This window comes from Oncorhynchus keta, unplaced genomic scaffold (assembly GCF_023373465.1).
Source record: "Oncorhynchus keta strain PuntledgeMale-10-30-2019 unplaced genomic scaffold, Oket_V2 Un_scaffold_5444_pilon_pilon, whole genome shotgun sequence".
Classification (NCBI taxonomy): Eukaryota; Metazoa; Chordata; class Actinopteri; order Salmoniformes; family Salmonidae; genus Oncorhynchus; species Oncorhynchus keta.
The window spans coordinates 1729079-1755193 of NW_026290960.1; the positions used below are offsets into that span (position 1 = coordinate 1729079).

The 26115-nt window shown below is 43.1% G+C and overlaps 1 protein-coding gene across 5 annotated transcripts in view; it reads left to right on the forward strand.

Annotated features, from left to right (window-relative positions):
- LOC118360873 (alpha-protein kinase 3-like) overlaps positions 1-21900 on the forward strand; it is a 135018-nt gene extending 113118 nt beyond the window's left edge. The window contains exons 1-16 of one of the 5 annotated variants that reach the window (XM_052516883.1): positions 3527-3693; positions 3981-4253; positions 7248-7286; positions 7800-7921; positions 8083-8200; positions 8356-10363; positions 14745-17058; positions 17552-17699; positions 17931-18058; positions 18817-18852; positions 19087-19364; positions 19547-19635; positions 19758-19975; positions 20076-20124; positions 20310-20498; positions 21016-21900. In XM_052516883.1, the coding sequence (XP_052372843.1) occupies positions 4117-4253; positions 7248-7286; positions 7800-7921; positions 8083-8200; positions 8356-10363; positions 14745-17058; positions 17552-17699; positions 17931-18058; positions 18817-18852; positions 19087-19364; positions 19547-19635; positions 19758-19975; positions 20076-20124; positions 20310-20498; positions 21016-21139 (5997 nt within the window). In that variant the 5' untranslated portion in view covers positions 3527-3693; positions 3981-4116 and the 3' untranslated portion in view covers positions 21140-21900. Of the gene's footprint in view, positions 1-3258; positions 3694-3980; positions 4254-7247; positions 7287-7799; positions 7922-8082; positions 8201-8355; positions 10364-14744; positions 17059-17551; positions 17700-17930; positions 18059-18816; positions 18853-19086; positions 19365-19546; positions 19636-19757; positions 19976-20075; positions 20125-20309; positions 20499-21015 lie in introns of those variants that run through there. The other 4 variants (XM_052516884.1, XM_052516885.1, XR_008133527.1 and 1 more) reach the window with 4 other exon arrangements.
- The last annotated feature ends 4215 nt before the right edge of the window (positions 21901-26115 follow it).

Below are 26115 nucleotides of genomic sequence, written 5' to 3' on the forward strand. Positions count from 1 at the left end.
GATAATGGAGACAATCACAAAGACAGGTGAAACAGATCAGGGTGTGACAGCTACTTTAGACGTCAACTATACCAAAGATGTATCCAAGGCAGCCTCTGTGAGGTCAAAGAGGATATCATCCACATTTGACATAATCTGAGACCCTTGTACAATCTGTCATTCTCTCTTTCCACACATCTTGTAGAAAATCCCTTCCATTACGTCATAGGCCAGGTGTTTCAGGGTCATGTGACATGGCCTCGTGGTCTATTGATCCCAGCAGCATAGCAGCATACACACCACTCTAAGAATGTACAGCCAGGCAGAGGCTAGCCAAGGGCCTCCCTCTTTGTCCCTACCATGGCTTCTGATTGAGGGCTGTGTGTGTGTGTGTGTGTGTGTGTGTGTGTGTGTGTGTGTGTGTGTGTGTGTGTGTGTGTGTGTGTGTGTGTGTGTGTGTGTGTGTGTGTGTGTGTGTGTGTGTGTGTGTGTGTGTGTGTGTGTGTGTGTGTACAGTCCAGTTCATGTACGTCCGTCATCACAGGGTGGTGGTGGGAGCCAGCAAAAGAGTGGAATAATTCCTCTTGATAATAAGCAGAGACACACTGCATCAGCTTTCCATGTCAAAGACAGGGCCTGCAACTTACTGAGACATACTGCATCAGCTTTCCATGTCAAAGACAGGGCCTGCAACTTACTGAGACATACTGCATCAGCTTTCCATGTCAAAGACAGGGCCTGCAACTTACTGAGACATACTGCATCAACCTGCTGTGTAAAAGACAGGGCCTGGAACTTACTGAAACACGACAATGGAAATGTAAAAAAGTGTAATTTAAAATAGCAGAGCAGGAGGCATGTACAGTGGGGAGAACAAGTATTTGATACACTGCCGATTTTGCAGGTTTTCCTATTTACAAAGCATGTAGAGGTCTGTAATTTTTTATCATTGGTACACTGTGAGGGATGGAATAAATAAAAAAAAGTAAAAATCCAGAAAATCACATTGTATGATTTTTAAGTAATTAATTTGGATTTTATTGGATGACTCCCTCCAAAGATTTTCAATTGGGTTCAGGTCTGGAGACTGGCTAGGCTACTCCAGGACCTTGAGATGCTTCTTACGGAGCCACTCCTTAGTTGCCCTGGCTGTGTGTTTCGGATCGTTGTCATGCTGGAAGACCCAGCCACGACCCATCTTCAACGCTCTGACTGAGGGAAGGAGGTTGTTGGCCAAGATCTTGCGATACATGGCCCCATCCATCCTCCCCTCAAAACAGTGCAGTCGTCCTGTCCCCTTTGCAGAAAAGCATCCCCAAAGAATGATGTTTCCACCTCCATGCTTCACGGTTGGGGTGGTGTTCTTGGGGTTGTACTCATCCTTCTTCTTCCTCCAAACACGGCGAGTGGAGTTTAGACTAAAGAGCTCTATTTTTGTCTCATCAGATCACATGAACTTCTCCCATTCCTCCTCTCGATCATCCAGATGGTCATTGACAAACTTCAGATGGGCCTGGACATGCGCTGGCTTGAGCAGGGGGACCTTGCGTGCGCTGCAGGATTTTGATCCATGACGGCGTAGTGTGTTACTAATGGTTTTCTTTGAGACTGTGGTCCCAGCTCTCTTCAGGTCATTGACCAGGTTCTGCCGTGTAGTTCTGGGCTGATCCCTCACCTTCCTCATGATCATTGATGCCCCACGAGGTGAGATCTTGCATGGAGCCCCAGGTCGAGGGTGATTGACCGTCATCTTGAACTTCTTCCAGTTTCTAATAATTGCACCAACAGTTGTTGCCTTCTCACCAAGCTGCTTGCCTATTGTCCTGTAACCCATCTCAGCCTTGTGCAGGTCTACAATTTTATCCCTGATGTCCTTACACAGCTCTCTGGTCTTGGCCATTGTGGAGAGGTTGGAGTCTGTTTGATTGAGTGTGTGGACAGGTGTCTTTTATACAGGTAACGAGTTCAAACAGGTGCAGTTAATACAGGTAATGAGTGGAGAACAATGAGGGCTTCTTTAAGAAAAACTACCAGGCCTGTGAGAGCCAGAATTCTTACTGGTTGGTAGGTGATCAAATACTTATGTCATGCAATAAAATGCAAATGAATTACTTAAAAATCATACAATGAGATTTTCTGGATTTTTGTTTTAGATTCCGTCTCTCACAGTTGAAGTGTACCTATGATAAACATTACAGACCTCTACATGCTTTGTAAGTAGGAAAACCTGCAAAATCGGCAGTGTATCAAATACTTGTTCTTCCCACTGTATGTATAATCTGATGACTGTCTATGCAGAGTAACATGGGAGGAATTTTGATTGGTATCTTTGAACTTGATTTATGTGTCACTCACTCAAAAATCTGGGAATTCATAGTGATAGTGCCAGTTATGTTCCCTAATCCCTAGTGCACAGAGATGCATGTTGAGTTGTCGGTATGCTGGAGAGAATGCAACTCAAGGTGAAAAGTGTAATATCCTTCTTTAGAGTTATTTTGATTTTGTTTTGAATTTGTTGTCCATTCATTGACTAACTAATGACCTAGAGCTACACAAATGAGGCATCATGCACCACATTTTTGGAGGGGACACTGGTGGCCAAATGTGATTTTTTTGTTGTACATTTTGCGCAAAATGTACGATATTGTGTGTATTTTCATTGTGCTCCGTCAGTTGGATGAGCAAATGGCAATGTACCACCCACACCTATAGATCTTGAAGGGACTATATAAGGCTGTTCTATTCCTATTGCTTTTCCTCTGGGGGTCTGACAGAACAGTGTCAATCACAACACAATGAGAGCACAGGCAAGGACCAGGGTGGTCGAACAGTGTCATCACAGCTTAACCAAACAGCAGACTAACAGATGATGAAACTGACATCCACAACTTGCACGGCAATTCTGTGAAAAACTCACTGAGAACAAGCACTTGTTTACATGTTATATCACTAGCATAAAAATATCACAGAGAAGTAACCATTGCAAAATGTTCTATTGCATTTAGACTCACATTTGTCCCAGTATATTTGTCATATGCAGGATCAACAAGCCTGTTGCTGTGGAAGGTCAGTCATTGTAACCAAACACTTTTATGTTTGGAAAGTGGGAGCGATGGGACTGGATGCCTGAATTTACAGCTCTTTTAAATTGACTTTTAAGGCTGGTGTCATCATTCTGATTGACAGGGTCATATGATACTTTAGCACCACGGGCTGTATAAAACACTAAGCATGCACGCTGTTTAAGAGAAGAAAAAGCTCAGTCACCCATTGGGCCACATGACAGACCCTCTGCTGTTTTAGAGGGCACGTTTTCCAATGGTAACCAAGTCACACACTCGTGGTGGCCTAACTTGCTTAACCCAATTCGTAACATTTGGAGGACAACCAACTCTTAGATGGCCTTGTGGCTTCTGACTAAGCATTGTTCCCTATGGATTTATCTCCTCCACAATGCTGGAACAGATATCATCAAAACTCTTTTCTACAGATTCTTTCCCAAAGGCAGTTTTCCTTGTGGTGGGGTATTGTACTTAAAATGGTTCGAAGGCTAGTTTTGTAAGATGTGATGTGCTCTTGTGCCTATTTGTAGGCCTGTTATAAATAGGTTTGGCAGGGTACACATGCTCATGTTTGATTGGAAATTGCACAGTGCCTTGAGCCGGAGAGAGTGGTGGGTCCTTATACAAAGAGACAAAAGGAAAGCTATGAATGGTGAGTTTACCTCAGAGATCTGATGGAAGATAGCTTGTCGATGAATGATGATATAATGGATGTTTTACCAACTGAACATAACAACATTACTTTGAACAAACATCTCTGTTGCTGATATCAGTCTCTATAGTATAAGGCATTACACTACAATTGATGAAGACAATAGAAGTGTTTGCTTTTTTTAAACATGTGTTCAAGCTCATAAATATTTACCAAAAAAGGGAATAATCTTGATTTTGTATCTTGTTATTAAAAATAACTTAGTGTCATTTTTATCTCTCTTTCAGCTGCTATCTCCCAGATTTAGAGCCACAGAAGAAAACCTCATTTGTTTTGTTGGATGTACATACTCATCTGTTGCCTTCTCTGAGGAAGTTTCTCCTGGGAATTTAAGTTTGAAAGAGAAACGGTATCTGTTGGAGAATGAGTTCCAGGAGGCTGATGACCCGCTCCTACTCTGCGGGGGACGGGAGGTCCAGCTCCCACAATGGAGATGATGTCATAGGGAGTAGCAGAGCCAGCAGCCGCAGCTACCTCTCTGATGTCAGGCCTGAAAACAGGTAGACAACCCCTCAGCTCAACACAGGAAATATTACTTTACCTCAACAAGCAACAAGAAAGTTAGAATATGTTTATTACCACATCCCTCTCCTTTTGAAGTGAAGTTTAACCATTGATTCGGCATCATTGCATTATGAGGTCTTAATAATAAAACAATAATCATTGAATTTATAATGAATGCCCTTTCAAATGAACATGATTGGATGGCTTGGATTGAAATGATTTCTCAGTGTGTTAGTTAGTTATAGATAGCGGTGTTAGTTATATTTACATAACATTTACATTTGAGTCATTTAGCAGACACACTCATCCAGAGCCAGTTATAATGCATTTATCTTAAGGTAACTGGATGAGTCAACCACATATCAAAGGCATTGTTGGTTTCCATGGTGTCGTTTACTGCATTTAGGACTGTTTGAATGGCCAGCTGATAGGCAACACTCACTACCGGCTCACTAAAAGCTATGACCATGAAGGTCAGCTCTCAGCTCTTTATAAATAAACTGCATCTCACTGCATGAGCCTGTGTAAAGGCAAACCGTCTTCCAAAATGCATCCTACAAATAGAAGAAAAGTTTATGAAAATCCAATCTTCCTACTACTGGGTATGTCTACTTATGGCCAAGTGTGTGCTGCAAAACTATCAAGTCAAGTGAAAACATGTATTCTTAATTATATTAAAATAAAATATTAATGGTACAGATAGTATCGTAATACTTGCTGACGTCACTTAGTGTTTTTCCACTGTCAGTGGTTTGATTTTGTTTCACTGTAAACAATAGTCAGTCAAAATACAATCTCAAATAAACCATGGCCTTAGCAGCAGCCTGTCTTAAGGTTCTGGCCGAGAGACTGAAATAGATGACAACACCCGACAGAGTGACTAGACCTACACTTAAACACTCTGTTTGTGGCCATGATTACAGGCATGACATAGCTACCAATTAAGATGTTGCACTCTATGGTGTATGGAGTGATATTAGTTCCAACAGAAGTGGAATCTGAATTCAATCATTTTCAATTCAAAATACATTTCTGAATAGAAATGCAGTTTTTGTTGGCATTAATATCACTCAATAATGAGCCTGCAATACCTGCATTCTGTATTGAAAGCACTATATTCATATAGAGTCATGTAAAGTTGAAGTCGGAAGTTTACATATACCTTAGCCAAATACATTTAAACTCAGGTTTTCACAATTCCTGACATTTATAAATTCTCTGTCTTAGGTCAGTTAGGATCACAACTTAATTTTAAGAATGTGAAATGTCAGAAAAGTAGAGAGAATTATTTATTTCAGCTTTTATTTTTTTCATCACATTCCCAGTGGGTCAGAAATTTACATACACTCAATTAGTATTTGGTAGCATTGCCTTTAAATAGTTTAACTTTGGGTCAAACATTGCGGGTAGCCTTCCACAACTTTCCCACAATAAGTTGGGTGATTGTTGGCCCATTCCCCCTGACAGAGCTGGTGTAACTGAGTCGGGGTCGTTGGCCTCCTTACTCACACACACTTTTTCAGTTCTGCCCACAAATTGTCTATAGGGTTGAGGTCAGGGCTTTGAGATGGCCACTCCAATACCTTGACTTTGTTGTCCTTAAGCCATTTTGCCACAACTTTGGAAGTATGCTTGGGGTCATTGTCCATTTGGAAAACACATTTGCGACCAAGCTTTAACTTCCTGACTGATGACTTGAGATGTTGCTTCAATATATCCACATCATTTCCCGTCTTCATGATGCCATCTATTTTGTGAAGTGCACCAGTCCCTCCTGCAGCAAAGCACCCCCACAACACGATGCTGCCACCCTCGTGCTTCACGGTTGGGATGGTGTTCTTCGGCTTGCAAGCGTCCCCCTTTTTCCTCCAAACATAACGATGGTCATTATGACCAAACAGTTCTATTTTTCTTTTATCAGACCAGAGCACATTTCTACAAAAAGTACGATCTTTGTCCCCATGTGCAGTTGCAAACGGTATTTTTTTTTATGGCAGTTTTGGAGCAGCGGCTTCTTCCTTGCTGTGTGGCCTTTCAGGTTATGTTGATATAGGACTCGTTTTACTGTGGATATAGATACTTTTGTACCTTTTTCCTCCGGCATCTTCACAAGGTCCTTTGCTGTTGTTTTTCGATTGATTTGCACTTTTCGCACCAAATTACATGAATCTCTTGGAGACAGAACGTGTCTCCTTTCTGAGCGGTATGACAGCTGCATGGTCCCATGGTGTTTATACTTGCGCACTATTGTTTGTACAGATGAACGTGGTACCTTCAGGCGTTTGGAAATTGCTCCCAAGGATGAATCAGACTTGTGGAGGTCTACAATTTTTTTTCTGAGGTCTTGGCTGATTTCTTTAGATTTTCCCATGATGTTAAGCAAAGAGGCACTGAGTTTGAAGGTAGACCTTGAAATACATCCACAGGTACACCTCAATTGACTAAAATGATGTCAATTAGCCTATCAGAAGCTTCCAAATCCATGACATAATTTTCTGGAATTCTCCAAGCTGTTTAAAGGCACAGTCAACCTAGTGTGTATAAACTTCTGACCCACTGGAATTGTGATATAGTGAATTGGAAATGAAATAATCTGTCTGTAAACAATTGTTGGAAAAATTACTTGTGCCATGCACAAAGTAGATGTCCTAACCGACTTGCCAAAACTATAGTTTGTTAGCAAGACATTTTTGGAGTGGTTGAAAAATGAGTTTCAATGACTCCAACCTAAGTGTATGTAAACTTCCAACTTCAACTGTATGTCTCATTACTGTAGAATTAATTTCATATGGACTAAAAGATGGGATTTTGATGTGAATTTGATAACCAATTAAATGTAATAACCAAGTAAGGGCATTTGATAACCAATTAAAAGCATGACAATTGGTGATAGTTTATGTAAGAACACTTCTTATTCCATCTTCATTCATGCCAGAACACCTGTACATTGTGCCTGATAAGCTGCTTCTATTTGCATCCTCTCTGCATAGCTACTCCAGTCACAGCTATTCTCAGTACAGGCCATCAAGGTACTGTCATGTATTTGTTTCATGAAATTCATTTCAACTAACACCAGCACTTGCTATTGTTTAGCTTTCCTTTAGCCTGGCTTATGTTGTCTCACCGTCATGACATTGAGGATGAAAGATGGGACAATGTGTGCTTGGTGAAGTATGTTGGCTGATATTTGATTATAGTGATATTGGATTGCACCAGATATTGCATCACAAACTACATAACACCCATTTTGACCTCTGCAATTCTTATGGAAAGCAAGACAATCCATGGATATCAAATCACTAGGATATGGAATCACATTATCTTACAGTATGTAGGGTTGAATGTGTTGATAAAAATGTATTTATATATTTTACCAAATGCATTTTATATTCCATATATATTTTACAAAATGCATTTTATATTCCATATATTTTGGCTATCTTCCATTGCCTGCATAGAGGATTACATATTTTGAAAATAGCTTTGGCCCAGGTTGGAGACATTTGTTTCCATTTGAAAATGTAACTAAGTGTGTTATGCAGGAGCACACTACATTGTGTCATGGCACATTTAACGGAGGAGACCCAGCCATCCTTTGAGACGACATTAAAGTCAAGAGCCGTATCTGAAACCTGTAGCATCAAGTTCACCTGTGAGGTGTCAGGTAAACTCTCCTCTGGTGTGTGAGTGGGCGCAATACGTTGTTTGTACTAGCCTACATACTTTGTTGTTGTACTTGCTAACCAGTATTATCTATCTGAAGATTTTACAGTAAGTGTGAAATGTAGTCTCTATAACTTTTTCTCTGTTTCAATTTGACTCCAGGTCACCCCGCTCCAGAAGTGACATGGTATAAAGATAATTTGCAATTGGACAGATACTGTGGACTACCTAAATACAACATTTCCCACAATGGAAAAAAACATTCACTGCACATTTACAAGTATGTATCAAGATCATAATTGTCATTTGTATTGAAGATGTTAAACATTATCACATTGATGTCAGTTTGGTTTTTAATTGATGCACACAAATATTATTTAAAAAATTGTGCAGCAACTGTATAATACAAGTATCTATGATTTGTTTTCTTTACAGTTGCACTATGGAGGATGCAGCCATCTACCAGGCGTCAGCCAGGAACAACAAAGGCATTGTGTCCTGCTCTGGAGTCCTTGAGGTGGGGACGATGAGCGAATACAACATCCACCAGCAGTACTTCGCCAAGATTAAACTGAAGGCCGAAAACACACGCAGAGAGCTGGAGGAGCCCAAGCCATGGGACAAGGAGAACCACGGGTCTCCTGGTAGTCGGCAGGAAACACTGAGGACCATCAGTCCAGACCGGTCCCAGAGGAAGCGACGGTCCCCCATGGACCCCAGCCTCAGTGCCCCCAGCTTTATGGAGGATGAAGTGGTTGAGGAGAGCACTCAGGCTCATGCAGGGGAGGCAGATGCCAGGCTACAGGACACACCCGTGGTGGGAGAAGAAAAACGGGAATCTAACAGGGCTGGGTCTTCCAATGTCAATGGACAGGCAGCCATTACAGAAAATAGCAGCAACAAAGGCCGGACATATGTTTACGATTCAGTGCAGAAGTCTTTTGCTCCACACACACCAAAAGCATCACTGGCCAAGAAGAAGATAAAGATCTCCAATGGAGAGGATAGTGGGATGACGGCTGATAGCCAAGCCGGGAAGAAGCCCGAGGAGAGAGGGATGAGTGAAGAAAGAGAGGTCAGTAGGACACCCTGTCTGGTTGAGTCCTCACACTCACTGGGGTCATCAGAAGAGGCCCTGGAAGTGGAGAAGGCTGTTGAAACTTCAGCCTCAAAGACAGAGAGTGTAAAATACATGAATCAGTCTGAGAGAGCCCCACTGAACAACACTGTGTCAATAATGGAAGAAGTGAAGGTCCAAGTGAAGAAGAAAGTACCTGTACAAACCCCACCACACAACGGAGAGCCTAGTATCCTGTCTACTTCTACTGGGCTCCTCTCTACAGGGGAAACCATCTCAGGGAATAAGAGTCAGAATGCTGCAGTGGCTCAGGTGACCCAAAATGTTGGAAATAACAATATTATGGGGAGTCAGAGTACAGTTCCTCCTGTCACCTCAAGTCCTTCAGCTAAACTAAAACCACAACCAAGTCCTTCAGCTAAAATAAAACCACAACCAAGTCCTTCAGCTAAACTAAAACCACAACCAAGTCCTTCAGCTAAAATAAAACCACAACCAAGTCCTTCAGCTAAACTAAAACCACAACCAAGTCCTTCTGCAAAACTACAACCACAACCACATCAATCAAACCTATCAGTAAAATCACAACTAGGTCCCTCAGTAACACCACAACCACAACCAGATCCTCCTTCTGGGACACTACAACCACACCAATCAAGTCCTTCAGTAAAACTACAACCAGGTCCCTCAGTAACACCACAACCACAACCTGATCCTCCTTCTGGGAAACTACAACCACAACCACAAATACGTCAATCAAGTCCTTCAGAGAAACTCCAAGCAAGTCTTTATGTGAAACCACAACCACAACAGATTACTTCTACGAAACTACAACTACAACCACAACCACGTCAACCAAGTCCTTCATTGAAATTACAACCACGTCAACCAAGTCCTTCACCCAATTTACAACCACAACCAAGTTCCTCTGTCACACCGCAACCACAAGCAAGTCCTTCAGTAACAATTCCACAGGTGTTGAGCAACACACCAGAGAACATTAAAACCTATCAAAGCAACGTAACAGACATGGAGGTAGACGATAAGCCTTCTGTCCTGGAACACCTAAACAGCACCACTACTCCCCTAAAAGGTCAAACTGAATGCCCGGGGAAGGATTCAGCATCAGTGCTTGAGGTGCTAAACTCAGATACTTATTCCATTCATGGAACTGGAACTGCAGTTGAAGTTGCTGGGGAATCAGTGGAGTCAGTACTAACATCACCCTGTAAGAGCAGCGAGGCTGTCTCTGCCTTGCCTCAGCGTCTGTGTGAACAGTCAGGAGATCAGCTGTCTGTGGAGGAAACAAGCACGTGCCTAAAGAATGTGTCTTTGTCTCGGCTGCCTGCGCAGCTGCACGGGGAGGTGAGTGTCTCTGCCCTGTCCCTATGAGCTCATGGAGCGCCTAACGTTTCCAAAACACACCAGCCAGATCAGATCAGTAACACAAGCATCCACAGGGCTATTATTAGACTTTACAAGTATGCCCTTCTGTGTGACAAGACATATGTGTAATGATGCATGTGCTGGCACGGACAGCAGGTATATTACCACTGCTACATATCGAATGGCTGAAAACATGAATATAGAAATCACAGAGTACCTCAAGACTTCTGTTGTGCGTATGATTTGTGCAATAAGGATTTTGGAAGGTCAACAATCTTAGCTTGTGTGACAGTGTGGGGCTTTAAGGCGACTGTGAATGGTCTTGGTGGTGGAAAACACATGGCATGAGAGTGAAAAGCACAATGGAACAGATGGTACAGCAATGATGCCTTAAAAGGTTTTGGATTGGTCCAGACATAGAGGCAGAGAGCATGATGGGTAATATTTTTGCTATCCTTGAGAGTTGAGTTGCACTGTTATCCTCGTCTTTTAGTTACACTGTTGGTCGCAGCCATGCCAAACAGAGAGGAAGATGATGTCGTTTTTGTCTCTCATCCAAAGGGGTGTAAATCATTTTAGGCATTGATTATTTTTTCTCTCTAAAGAAGACATTTATGATTTCCTACTATTTGTTTTTTTTGAAACACTGCATCTTCTACTGAAGGTATGGAAACAAAGTACTGTGAACATAGTGTTGAGACAGACTTCTGTCCACTCTGTTCCATCAAGCACCCCTTTGAATGATCCAAATTACATTGTCTCCCCACTAAACCTAAAAATATTCAATGTTCCATGTCTGTCTGTGCTTAGTCCACTGTCATACTGTGAACACTGTGTGAGAGAGCGAGACAGGTTATAAAGCACTTTCTTGTTTCAATGAAACCAAAGTAGGCCTACAATAGATTTTTGTACAATGTGAACCTAAGAGCATACTCTCCCTTCTGTACTTGTCATTGTAAATGTTCATGTACTCCCCATTTCAATATAATTTGTCAGTTGATTCATCAAAGGGGATGCATTTTTATTTCACACAACACCATATTTTAGTTCTGTGATATTGAAATCAAAGTAGAAGCAATGTGAATGGTCCTTTCAGTAACTCTGGACTTATCTCATTCACTGATGGAATGACACATAAGTCACACCGGAGCCAATCCCTCTGGTGCTAATTTCAGCTGACCAATTAGATCTGGTGCTTATTTCAAATGAGTTACATATCTCTTACTGTTATGTTTATCTAAGACTAAAGGAACATGAGCTCAGACCAGGAGTTAATCTCACAACAGATCCACATGCACTCTGCACCTGGTCGAAACATTAGACTACCTCGTCCTGTACTGTGGGACTGCACTGTGTTTGTGAGGGTATTGTTCATCTCTTTGGCTCATCAAAGGACATATTAAGTAAAGTAAAAATCATCTAATAATCAAATGAGTGCAGCTTAACAACACTACCCCACCAGTAGCACTATTAGACAGTAATCAAATATTTCTATCTGAGGGGTTGAACCTGTGTGAATTATAGTGATTTGACTACAAGCCATAGCTGTCAAGTCAAGAACAGTTTGTGAGATAGTAACAGAGTTATAACTGGAAAACAGGATTGCTTCATCCATTGACCAGGTTCCAGTTAGTAAATATGTTTGAGCACTCAGCACTTAACACGAGAGCGAGCTCAAAATTGAAAACAAGATTCATTCGTTAGATACATTACATGACCAAAAGTATGTGGACACCTGCTTGTCGAACATCTCATTCCAAAACCATGGGCATTAGTATGGAGTTGGTCCACCCTTTGCTACTATAACAGCCTCCACTCTTCTGGGAAGGCTTTCCACTAGATGTTGGAATATTGGAATATTGGACTTGCGTCCACTTGCGTCCATTAATCTACAAGAGCATTAGTGTGATCAGGCACCCGTCTTGGGTGATTAGGGCTGGCTCGCTGTCGGCGTTCCAATTCATCCCAAATGTGTTTGATTGGGTTGAGGTCAGGGCTGTGTGCAGGCCAGTCATGTTCTTCCACACCAATCTCTACAAACCATTTCTGTATGGACCTCGCTTTGTGCACGGGGTATTGTCATGCTGAAACAGGAAGGGGCCTTCCCAAAACTGTTGCCACAAAGTTGGAAGCACAGAATCTAGAATGTCAATCTATGCTGTAGCGTTAAGATTTCCATTCACTGGAACTAAGGGGCCTAGCCCAAACCATGAAAAACAGCCCCAGACCATTATTCCTCCTCCACCAAACTTTACAGTTGGCACTATGCATTCAGACAGGTAGCATATTCCTGGCATCCGCCACACCTAGATTTGTCCGTCGGACTGACAGATGGTGAAGCATGATTCATGATTTCAGAGAACGTGTTTCCACTGCTCCAGTGTCCAATGGCAGCGAGCTTTACACCTCTCCAGCCGACGCTTGGCATTGCGCATGGTGATCTTCGGCTTGTGCTCGGCCATGGAAACCCATTTCAGAAAGTTCCCGACGAACAGTTATTGTGCTGACGTTGCTTCCAGAGAGAGTTTGGAACTCGTTAGTGAGTGTTGCAACCGAGGACAGACAATTTTTACGCACTACACGCTTCAGCACTGGGTGGTCCCGTTCTGTGAGCTTGTGTGGCCTACCACTTCAAGGCTGAGCCATTGTTGCTTCTAGACGTTTCCACTTCACAGTAACAGCACTTACAGTTGACCTGGGCATCTCTAGCAGGGCACACATTTGACGAACTGACTTGTTGAAAAGGTGGCATCCTATGACGTTTCCATGTTGAAAGTCATTGAGCTCTTCAGTAAGGTCATTCTACTGCCAATGTTTGTCTATGGAGATTGCATGGCTGTGTGCTCAATTTTATACACCTGTCAGCAACGGGTGTGGCTAATATAGTAAAATCCACTCATTTGAAGGGGTGTCCATATATATACACTACACATGTACGTACACATGTTCGGGGTCACTCCGTGATGCTGGTCTTCTAGGCAAAGTTGCAAAGAAAAACGTATATATCAGACTGGCCAATAAAAATAAAAGATTAAGATGGGCAAAAGAACACAGACACGGACACGGACAGACGAACTCTGCCAAGAAGGCCAGCATCCCGGAGTTGCCTCTTCACTGTTGACGTTGAGACTGGTGTTTTGCGGGTACTATTTCATGAAGTTGCCAGTTGAGGACTTGTGAGGTGTCTGTTTCTCAAACTAGACACTCTAATGTACTTCTCCTCTTGCTCAGTTGTGCACCGGGGTCCCCCACTCCTCTTTCTATTCTGGTTAGAGCCAATTTGCGCTGTTCTGTGAAGGGAGTAGTACATAGCGTTGTATGACATCTTCAGTTTCATGGCAATTTCTCGCATGGAATAGACTCCATTTCTCAGAACAAGAATAAACTGACGAGTTTCAGAAGAAAGTCTTTGTTTCTGGCCATTTTGATCCTGTAATCGAACCCACAAATGCTGATGCTCCAGATACTCAACAAGTCTAAAGAAGGCCAGTTTTACTGCTTCTTTAATCAGAACAACAGTTTTCAGCTGTGCTAACATAATTGCAAAAGGGTTTTCTAATGGATCAATGAGTCTTTTAAAATTATAAACTTTGATTAGCTAACACATCGTGCCATTGGTTGTTGATTGTTGTTGATAATGGGCCTCTGTATGAATACTTTTAAATACATACTGACATTTTTTTTAAACTAGTAAACACATCTGCAGTCGACAGAGCTTTTCACATTGTGGATGTGGAATGTTTGTCGGAGAAAAGGTCAAGCCTTTGTTGTTATTTTCGTAGGCTTTAACACTTAACGTTAACATTTAACTTTGGTGACTTGTTCATAAGATGATGCTTTTATTTTATTTATTTTTACCCCTTTTTCTCCCCAATTTCATGGTATCCAATTGTTTTTAGTAGCTACTATCATGTCTCAACTCCTGTGTGGGCTTGGGAGAGACGAAGGTTGAAAGTCATGCGCCCTCCGATACACAACCCAACCAAGCCGCACTGCTTCTTTAACACAGCGTGCATCCAACCCCGAAGCCAGCCGCACCAATGTGTCGGAGGAAACACAGTGCACCTGGCAACCTTGGTTAGCGTGCATTGCACCGGCACTGGAGTCGCTGGTGCGCAATGAGACAAGGATAACCCTACCGGCCAAGCCCTCGGTTTCTACAGAGCCTGGGTGCGAACCTAGGGTCTCTGGTGGCACAGCTGACGCTGCAGTACAGCGCCCTTAACCACTGCGCCACCCGGGAGGCCATACTTTTATTTTTGATGTGTATATAACAATGATGTGTGTTTATGTGTCATGGATATGAATGCAGCAAAGTATTTACAGAATGTAAATCTCTCTGCTTTTATTGTGCCTCAAGGTTACACAGAACCACAGACAGACAGAGAGAGAGTGGAAGGGAACACCTGCCGGGCAAGAACCTGTAATACTAACCATCCGGAGAAAGCTGGACGGACAATCACCTTCGCCACGACAACGTTCTCCATCGTCATCGGATAGAGAAGTCACAGCAAATGCCAACAAACGATCTCCTACTTTGCACAATCCTCCGAGCCAATCGGCCTCTAACAAAATGATGCAGGGCACACAGGATCATTCCAGGGGATCAAATGAGAGCCATACATTACCTTTTACGGAGCCACTAAAGTCACCCCTGGAAAGCCCGGGTGTTGGTGAGAAAACCTTGGGGTGTAGTGTTTCCTCAGTAGGCCAGCAAGGCCAAGTTGAGATAGCTATAAAAACCGTTGGTGAGACAGAAATACAAGTTGACGTTAAAGTACAGGGTAATAATTTGGCTGAGTTACATGCACAGGGAGGCAGTTATGAGAGAAGAGTTGACATGGAAACTGTTTATAAAGTTAGCAAAGTTCAGGAAGGTGAAATTGAAAGACTTAAGAAAGCACCTGAAAAGAAAACCGTTGAAAGTATAGCAGTGGCTGTATGGGATGAGAAGAGTATACCTGTGTTGAAGATGGCAGAATGCCAAGATCTTTCTCTAAATCCCCGCTTTCAGCCTATTATTCCAGACACATCACAGACGGCTGACACAACAACAAGTGTCTCAAACACAAAGAGCTCAGAGCAACAACCAAAAGCCCCAACACCTGTAGCCAAAGTAATGTCTATTGCCGAGATTCTAAGGTCACAAATGGAGAAAAGTGCCCCTACAGAAGTAAGTCCAGTGTCACCCATTTCAGATGCACCCATTTCAGTGGCACCCATTTCAGTAGCTACCATTTCAATGCCGCTTATACAAAGTCTAAACACAGACCAACAACCTAAATGTCCCCCATCAACTGACATACAGGATGTGAGAATGCAAAGTCCAGAGTTGAGGATGGATGAGACAGAGTACAGGCAGGAACCTGAGAAAGACACTTGTAAGAAGGAAACCGATATATCTGTCAGTTCTATTTCAGCTTCAAATGTAGAATATAGATGTAATACCTCTGAACCAGAACGAGTTGAGTCCCCCATAGTTACTCCGGTGACTGAAGCCTCACCTAAAGCTTTTGTTATTCCTCCTATCTCTGTTGTAGACATGTATGGCACTTTAGAGAACAGTAATCCTCCTGTATGTATAGTAATGGACATTGAAAGTGTCATGGATACAGAGCGGGAGCATCTTTTGGATCATAATGCTGATATTAGTCTGGCTGCGGATAAGGATGGTCAAAAAGAGTCTTCTCTTGTTAGTCCTGAGCAGAAGTCCTTGGACATCACAGTTCCTCCTCCATCCATCTCATCTGTTACCTTCCCTGCAGACAAACAACAAACACTAGATACAGTCAAAGGGATGGATTCTTCACACTCACTTCCTCCAGTGTTCAGCAGTCGACATGGCAGAGACAAAACGTGTGCTTCTCCCCTTTCGGAGCGTTCAACAGAATCTAGCTCACTTCCTAGTGCCACTGAGAACCAACGTTTTTCTACACAAAATACAGCATTTACAAACAACATTGCAACCCCAACATTGCAACCTGTCAGTGAAAAACAGAGAGACTCTTCACCAGATACTGGTATGATTTTAGGTTGCAGTGAAGCATGCAAACCTGATGTTCCTCAGCCAGGTCCTCAGACTTTACGAAGGTTTGATACCAAGGGTTCCCCAAGTAGTGAGACACAAGGGTCAGTACCTGTTCCCACCATTCCGTTGGATAGTAAAAGCTCTCCATCCAAGGAGGTGAAAGTTGAGGAATATTCAAAGTCAGACTCTTCAACATCTGTCTCAGTCACTGAAAGCAGTACTGGCCTGCTGAAGGGATCAGACAGTGTGTCCCCCATGCCCTCAGCCACCCCACAGGAGCTGGCCTCCGGCGCTAGACGCAAAATCTTAATCCCAAAACCCAAAGGAGAGGACCCTGGAGCTGTTGCTTCACAGATTGACACCCAGAGCCCCCAGAGAGAGGAGGTCCTCAGGATGAGCTCCAGGCTATGCCCAGAGTCCTCCTCTCCCATGTCCCCTGGGCTGTCCCGCAGGTCGCCCCTGCTGCAGCCCCCCAATGGCCAGCGCACCCCTCCAACAGAGAGACGCTCCCCACTACTCAGTAGGAGGAAGCTGGCTCCAACTCCAGAGACCCTCAAACAGAGCCAGGAACCTGCCCTGGAGACAACCGACACTACCAAGACTGAGGAGAAACCAGCTGAGAAGGACAAGCATAACCCATTCAAAGGTAAACTCCTTTCAAGATATATCAGCTTAGTGTAAAAAAAAAAGTTTAAAAAAGGGGTGAATGATGTTGGCATAGAGAGTAGCTAGTCTTATTCAACTAAATGAACCATTGGAGTCATTGTAGTTTCTTTGGCTAAGCTTCAGTAGGGAGTGCTATCGAGAGCGTTCGTGCTTCTTCTGTTTGCTTTGACACTGTCACGAGATGGATCGTCAGTTATAGATATATAATTAATAGAACTGGCTTACAACCTCTAAACCTGGCAATTTGACTGTGATAAGGTGGTCATTCTATTTCTATGGGGCCCTCTACTTGCCAGGTGGGATTACATGGAGGCTTAACTGAAATAGTATCCATATTACTTAAAGTTAGGAAGCTGAAACATAAGAAAGTGTTTATCTTTACCTATTTGTGCCTGTCTGTCGGGAGTCCCTCTCTTACTGGCACTAATCTCTCTCTCTCCCCTCCTCTCTTTATCTCCCCCCTCTCTCTCCAGCTCCTCAGGTCATCAGGAAGATTAGAGGAGAGCCCTTCTCAGATGCGGCAGGACATCTGAAGCTGTGGTGCCAGTTCTTCAACGTTCTTAGTGACTCTACAATTAAGTGGATCAGGGATGAGGTGGAGATCGCTGAGGTTAAAAGAAGGTGAGTCCTTCATGAGGCTGCCTTGACGTGAAATGTTGTAGACAAAATTTGGAAAATAGTGTTTATAAAGGGGATTCAACAATAAAATAATCACGATCAAAGACGGTTTTCCTGATGGCAACAATGATAAGGTGTTGTAGAGACACCATGTGGCTGAGAAATTATAGTTAGAGCTTTCTGAAACTCTGTTTATTTTGCTGTTCTGTCCATCCCTGATGGTGTGTTTCCCAGTGCAGGAGATGAGACTCAGGTAGCGTTGGCTATTGTCCAGACGTCCAGCAGAGACTGTGGAGTTTATGGCTGCACCATCACTAATGAATATGGGACAGACACAACAGACTTCCTACTGAGTGTTGACAGTATGTACACTAGTGTCTCAGTTCAATCTCTGAAGCTGTTTCAACACGTTATCTCCTATTTCTTTATATCTCTTATCTCTCATTCTGTCGACTAGAATCTATTTTTTGTAGTAGTCTCTGGAGTCTTTTATCTCCTATATCTTAATATCTCTTATCTCTCATTCTGTCAACTAGAATCTATTTTTTGCAGTACTCTCTGGCGTGCTTTATCTCCTATATCTTTCAAGTTTTATTTGTCACATGCACAAGTACAGTGAAATGCTAAACTTGCATGCCCTTCCCAACAGTGCAGTATTCAATGTCAAATAGTATAACAAAAAAACTGGAGAAATAAGAAATAAGAGAGGAAGCAAAATAAATACAAGAATGTAAGTTATATACAGGGTCAATGCCAGTACCATATTTACAATGTGCAGGAATACTGGAGTAGTTAAGGTTGATATGTACATGTAGGCAGGGATCAGGAGGAAGTGACTGGTAGCAGGATTAATAATAATAGTAAACAATATGGCAGCCATATAAGTGGAGGGTGGGTATGTGTGTGGTGGTGAGTGTGTGTATATGAGTGTGTGTGGGTGTTAGTGTGGGTGTGTGAGTGTGTGTATATGAGTGTGTGTGGGTGTTAGTGTGGGTGTGGGTGTGGGTGTGTGAGTGTGCAAGAAAGTCAGTGTAGGCGTAATAGGTGGATATGCATATGGAATATATAAATACTTAGCATCTCACAAGCTCTTATTCTTTCTACTCTGTCTTTTTTGCAGTACTGTCTGGCATGTTTCTGCGTGAGGATCAAGAAGGTAAGATTACATTTGTCTATTATTTGTTAGGATGTAATTGGTGTTCAGTACTGTCTGGTCACACCCCATCATTTGCCTTGTGAGGCACCTGATCCCCAAGCTTACATGAATGGTTAGCGCCGTTCAACTAGCCATTCATGGAAGCTTGCAGGATCAGGTGGCTCACGATGCAGCCTCATAATACCACTTCCAGCGCATTATATTTGATGATGTTACTATCTTTCCTCTCTACAGTGGGAGAGGAGATAGAGATGAGTCCACTACTGTTCACCAAGGGCCTGGCTGACTCTGGCATCTGGGGAAGTAAGTTCTTTGGGCGTATCATGATGGAGGAGGCCCATATAGGAGAAGGCTGCTCCCACAAGGCCTGCAGAGTGAAGGTCATCTATGGGCTGGAGCCAGTGTTTGAGTCTGGGACCACATGTTACATCAAGGTGAAGAGCCCCATCGCCTACTACGGAGTCAAGGAGGAGAGCAACTTGGTCGAGAGGAACCTGGCAATCACCCAACAGGTGAAGGGTTTTACTTCTTTAACATAAAGTAAATGTTTAATGAGAATCAATGGAAATTGGGCCAATGTAATGATATTATTGATGTTATGAAAGGAATCAAAAAACATTTAGTCAAAGCTCTGATCCCGAACCCAATTAAAGTTTTTCTGTCTGATCATGAATGCAATCTTCTTTCCATAAAGGAATGTAGACTTCAGAACATCGCTCGTGAATATTGCAAGATCTTTGCTGCGGAATGTAGGGTGATAGGAACCTTTGGAGAAGTACTGGAGTGAGTGAGATCATCAAAATGATATGAAACTTGCACATAAAAACAATGTTTTTTCATATTATTTCACTACTTTGTTTAGCCTTCTGTCATACCACAGTGTGTGTATGTTCTTGGTTACACAGAGTGATCCCAGTCCACCATATGTACCGGCCTGCCAACACCATTCCCCATGCCACGGTGGAATCTGACCTGAAGGGGGTCTATCTGAGGTACTGTCTGATGGACGCTACGGGCCGGCTGGTCATGAGAACTGGCTCAGAGGCGGCACTGAAGTGTTGTACTCTGCAGCACTGGATCCTCCAGTGGACCAATGGAAACCTGCTGCTCACTCGGATGGAAGGTACAGTGTCCATAGTCTCGGATGACTAACTCTAGCAGGACAATGCTTTGGCTGAATAACAGAACAGGTGAAATGAACTGTAATTGTGATTGTGCTGCAGGTGTTGACTTCAAGATCACAAACGTTGGAATTTCCATCAAATCGAAAGGGTTGGTAGGCCTATCATTTATTCTGTTGTATTTTCTGAACATTGTGTTCTAGAGATATTCATGACTACATAGACCATTTACAATTACAATTACAAATACTGTAATAACAAACTCTGGCACGAAGCTCTGTCAACAAACTGTTCCTTTACTCATCTGTAACATTGAATCTGTTGTTATTATTCCAGGTACCAAAGTCTCACGATCACAGAAAACCCCAATGTGTTTGAGCAGTTTGTCTCTCAGCACCAGTGTAACTACTACTGCGGCCTCCTCAGGCTGAGGTCCCTGAAGACACAGGACTCCCTGCAGACCCCAGCCAAACCCAAGTGCTCCAGGAGCCCCCTGCTACACCGCAAGATGGGCGGCTCCTCCAGGTATGAACCACTGCCATTGTGCCCTTCAGCAAGGCACTTAAAGGACAACTCCACCCAAAAACTATTGTTTGGTATTTGTTTCATTAGTCTTTTGTTGATATAGTCCCAAAATGTTTTGCATGTCAGCAATCAGGTTTTCAAGATATGTAACGTTCAAAATGGAGAAATCTGGCCCGAATAATGCATTTTGTATCATATGATGCAAACGCAGCATCAGAGGATGCAAAATGCATTATTCAGGCAAGATTTCTGTATTTTGAAAGTTACATATCTTGAAAACTTGATTGCTGACATGAAAACATTTTGGGACTATATCAACAATGGACTAATGAACCAAATACTAAAAGATAGTTTTAGGATGGAGTTTTCCTTTAGCCCCCAAATCCTCTCCATCCCAGGGCGCTGCGCTGTGGCGGACCCTGTAACCTCTCAACGTGTGTCTAGGGGTGTTATTAAAAGGGTAGTAGTCGAAGTCTGTGCTAGCCAAATTGATTAATAAAGTACCCATTTTATTCAGTCCTCAGCCCTCCAGGAAGGCCACAGGAAGCCCCCGGCAGATCAGAAAGCCAGCACAGCCAGAGGACAGCAAAGCCACCGCCAAGCACAAGGCCGTTGATGTTCCCAATGTTGTCCGAAGTTAGAATCGGCCATAGAAAGCAAGCAACTGCTTTTCTCAATAAAGAGAATAAATGCTGAACCAGATATGGAATTACTGCCAGACTTGTCCTCCCACCTATAGAGCTTTCAGGGAGCTGGGAGCCGGTCTGGGATGAAAGGCTGGTGACCCCGCCTCCAAGCCGTGACAGACAGACAGACAGACAGACAGACAGACAGACAGACAGACAGACAGACAGACGAGATCAGAAGGAGAAAGAGAAGGCCAGGTGAAGGAAGAACTTGAACATGAAATGAATGACACACAGTATGTCCTTCAAATTATTAAATTGCACATTTATTTCACTAATGAATACATTCTTAATTTATTGAGTAGATCACATAAAATGTTAGGCTGAAGCTTTCACATTATACAGAGATTCCTATTGCATATTAGTAATAATTTGGCGTAGTAATTCACAGTAGTAATTCACAAGGTTAGCACGCCAGCTCGATTCAGGTCCCAACAACATGCACATCTTGGGGAAATAAATTTAAAGGGATTGTTATGGAGTTAAAGGTTATCTTCAATGGTGCACAGTGCTCAGGATAATAGTTCTGTTAAGAAAACTATGCCCTAAGAATGTAGCATATATTGTTTTCCATGACACTGTGAATAAAAACGTGGTTCTTTTTATACTGTAAATGTGCCTACGTTTTCATGTTGCAGTGTATGACATTCATAGAAAATGCTCACGGGATGCAATGGCTGTAAATTAAAATGAAATATATTGAAATTAAGCCTCTTATTGACCAGGCTGTGTTTTGAGTGCTACCCTGGAAACCATTTGACATGTAATGTATCTCAGTCGTAAATATTGACGTGGGCTAGCCGCTATGTCACTTGCTGTAATCTGACATATAAGTATCTGACATTACAGATGTAGGATCGTAATTTGGTCACCCTGTTGCAGGAGAACTGTACCACTTGGGAAATGATTTACCTTGACGACATATCCATAATCTATAAGCATTTCATGAACGTGTTATAACAGATCCCAACCACATTATTAAAGGTTCATTCAATATATCCATAGCCTATCTATAACTTAAGTAATGTCATGCTATACAAGAGCTCATATTTAGGTATCTTAATAGATCCTCATTACAATGACAGTATAGGCCCATGACTTACCTTCTGCTTCTTCTTCTCACTTAGCTCTATGGTACATGAAGATCCCCAAAGGCTTGAATCATAAAGGTACATTTTACGGATCAAATTGTGTAGTTGAGGGTAAAGGTGTACCGGTTCACCAAACCCATGGTTCGAGTTACAGTATATTGGGGTTACGGTTCAGTTTCGGTACAGCGGAAAAAATAGATAGAAACAGTTTTCATTTGTGTTTATTTGGGAAAATACGCTAAATTTAAAAGCACCCTATTTGTGGCCAAAGTCCAGTTTCTGTGACGTCATTCACAATGTTTCTGGTATTGTCTGTTGTGACAAGGATTGTTAGGTTGGACCTCAAGTAGAGGTCTAAAAAGTTGGACACGGTCCGAAATTAGACTTGGGGCTTTCCCACCCGGTGTAATATGCATGTAACGGCGTTCTTCGTTTGTTGAAACATTTCGGACCGAAATGCAGCGTGGTGGTTACTCATGTCTTTAATGAATGAATCGCGGTACATGAAATAACTGATACAAATACAAAACAACAAAACGGAACGTGAAAACCTAATACAGCCTATCTGGTGAAACTACACAGAGACAGGAACAATCACCCACGAAATACAAAGTGAAACCCAGGCTACCTAAATACGGTTCCCCATCAGAGACAACAAGAATCACCTGACTCTGATTGAGAACTGCCTCAGACAGCCAAGCCTATACTAGACACACCCCTAATCAACCACAATCCCAATGCCTACAAAAAACCCAATACGACAATACAATAACCCCATGTCACACCCTGGCCTGAACAAATAATTAAAGAAAACACAAAATACTAAGACCAAGGCGTGACAATGCACAAATAAATGTTTCAATTCAGAGACCTGCTCCTAATGGACCTGTGGACATGGTTGGATCCGGGTGAGGGAAGTAGTAGAAAAATATTTTTGAAAGCTACTTTAAACAGAGCTGATTAAGTGCAAAGGAGAGCAGGCGGAGGAGGAGCCTTGCAGTGTGTGTACTTTGAGTGAGTGAAACAGGAGCAAGGAGGGAGGGAGAGGCAGAAATCAACCGAGCTGACTTGTGCTAGTAGACTAATTTCTAGCTTGTCATAGCTAGGTTATTTATCTTCCAATATGATTACGTAGTACCTGTCTTGACTGCATCAATACGAGAGAAGCTAGTTAGCTAAGATAGCTAACTACCCCTTACAAAAATGAATTTATTGCTGCAAACTTCCTGCAAGTTTGTGGCTAATTTGCTGCAAACTAAATAGTGTGCAACAAAATGTTGCCAGAAGGTTGCAAACGTTTGCCACTAGTGGTGAATCTGCAGCAAACATTTGGCAACAATAATATTCACTATCACTAGTGGGCAAACAGTTGATGATCAATCAAGGGGATTAGAAACAGCTGTTGGAAATTGGAAACCAAGTTAGCTAGCTAGCTACAGTACCTACCAACATTGTCTGGTGAGTGTCTAACTTATTAATTAAACTTTAAAATGGTATTAGCTAAATTATGCCTAGTTAGCAATGTCATGTTTTATCAGATAGAGTGAAACATTTGTTGATACCAGTTTCATTCTGTCTGCGCCACGCCACTGACGTTAGCTATCATATTTGTGCACAATTCATGTGATTGGTAGCTAACTATTGATTTGGTTTTTTTAGGTGTCGTTTAATAACAATATGCATGTCAACACAGTGCATTCGGAAAGTATTCAGACCCCTTCACTTTCTCCACATTTTGATATGTTACAGCCTTATTCTGATTAAATAAATAAAAATACTAATCACTCTACACACAATACCCGATAATGACAAAGTGAAAACAGGTTTTTAGATTTTTTTTCAAATGTATTAAAAATAAAAAACAGAAATACCTTATTTAAATAAATATTCAGACCCTTTGCTATGAGACTTGAAATTGAGCTCAGGTGCATCCTGTTTCCTTTGATCATCCTTGAGATGTTTCTACAACTTGATTGGAGTCTACCTGTGGTAAATTCAATTGATTGGACATGATTTGGAAAGGGACACACCTGTCTATATAATGTCCCACAGTTGACAGTGCAAAAACAAAGCCATGAGGTTGAAGGAATTGTCCGTAGAGCTCAGTGAAGATTGTGTCGAGGCACAGATCTGGGGAGGGGTATAGATAGCTAAGTCCGGCTGGCCAGATAGCTAGGCCTGACTGATATCTCAGAGGGCAAAATTACATTGCGTTCTGTCATCACCATGCAATAATATAACTTTAACAGGGCTCCGGGCAGCCGAGCGGAAATGGAGGAAAACTCGCCTCCCTGCGGACCTGGCATCCTTTCACTCCCTCCTCTCTACATTTTCCTCCTCTGTCTCTGCTGCTAAAGCCACTTTCTACCACTCTAAATTCCAAGCATCTGCCTCTAACCCTAGGAAGCTCTTTGCCACCTTCTCCTCCCTCCTGAATCCTCCTCCCCCCCCTCCTCCCTCTCTGCAGATGACTTCGTCAACCATTTTGAAAAGAAGGTCGACGACATCCGATCCTCGTTTGCTAAGTCAAACGACACCGCTGGTTCTGCTCACACTGCCCTACCCTGTGCTCTGACCTCTTTCTCCCCTCTCTCTCCAGATGAAATCTCGCGTCTTGTGACGGCCGGCCGCCCAACAACCTGCCCGCTTGACCCTATCCCCTCCTCTCTTCTCCAGACCATTTCCGGAGACCTTCTCCCTTACCTCACCTCGCTCATCAACTCATCCCTGACCGCTGGCTACGTCCCTTCCATCCTCAAGAGAGCGAGAGTTGCACCCCTTCTGAAAAAACCTACACTCGATCCCTCCGATGTCAACAACTACAGACCAGTATCCCTTCTTTCTTTTCTCTCCAAAACTCTTGAACGTGCCGTCCTTGGCCAGCTCTACCGCTATCTCTATCAGAATGACCTTCTTGATCCAAATCAGTCAGGTTTCAAGACTAGTCATTCAACTGAGACTGCTCTTCTCTGCATCACGGAGGCGCTCCGCACTGCTAAAGCTAACTCTCTCTCCTCTGCTCTCATCCTTCTAGACCTATCGGCTGCCTTCGATACTGTGAACCATCAGATCCTCCTCTCCACCCTCTCCGAGTTGGGCATCTCCGGCGCGGCCCACGCTTGGATTGCGTCCTACCTGACAGGTCGCTCCTACCAGGTGGCGTTGCGAGAATCTGTCTCCTCACCACGCGCTCTCACCACTGGTGTCCCCCAGGGCTCTGTTCTAGGCCCTCTCCTATTCTCGCTATACACCAAGTCACTTGGCTCTGTCATAACCTCACATGGTCTCTCCTATCATTGCTATGCAGACGACACACAATTAATCTTCTCCTTTCCCCCTTCTGATGACCAGGTGGCAAATCGCATCTCTGCATGTCTGGCAGACATATCAGTGTGGATGACGGATCACCACCTCAAGCTGAACCTCGGCAAGACGGAGCTGCTCTTCCTCCCGGGGAAGGACTGCCCGTTCCATGATCTCGCCATCACGGTTGACAACTCCATTGTGTCCTCCTCCCAGAGCGCTAAGAACCTTGGCGTGATCCTGGACAACACCCTGTCGTTCTCAACTAACATCAAGGCGGTGGCCCGTTCCTGTAGGTTCATGCTCTACAACATCCGCAGAGTACGACCCTGCCTCACAAAGGAAGCGGCGCAGGTCCCGTCTGGATTACTGCAACTCGCTGTTGGCTGGGCTCCCTGCCTGTGCCATTAAACCCCTACAACTCATCCAGAACGCCGCAGCCCGTCTGGTGTTCAACCTTCCCAAGTTCTCTCACGTCACCCCGCTCCTCCGCTCTCTCCACTGGCTTCCAGTTGAAGCTCGCATCCGCTACAAGAC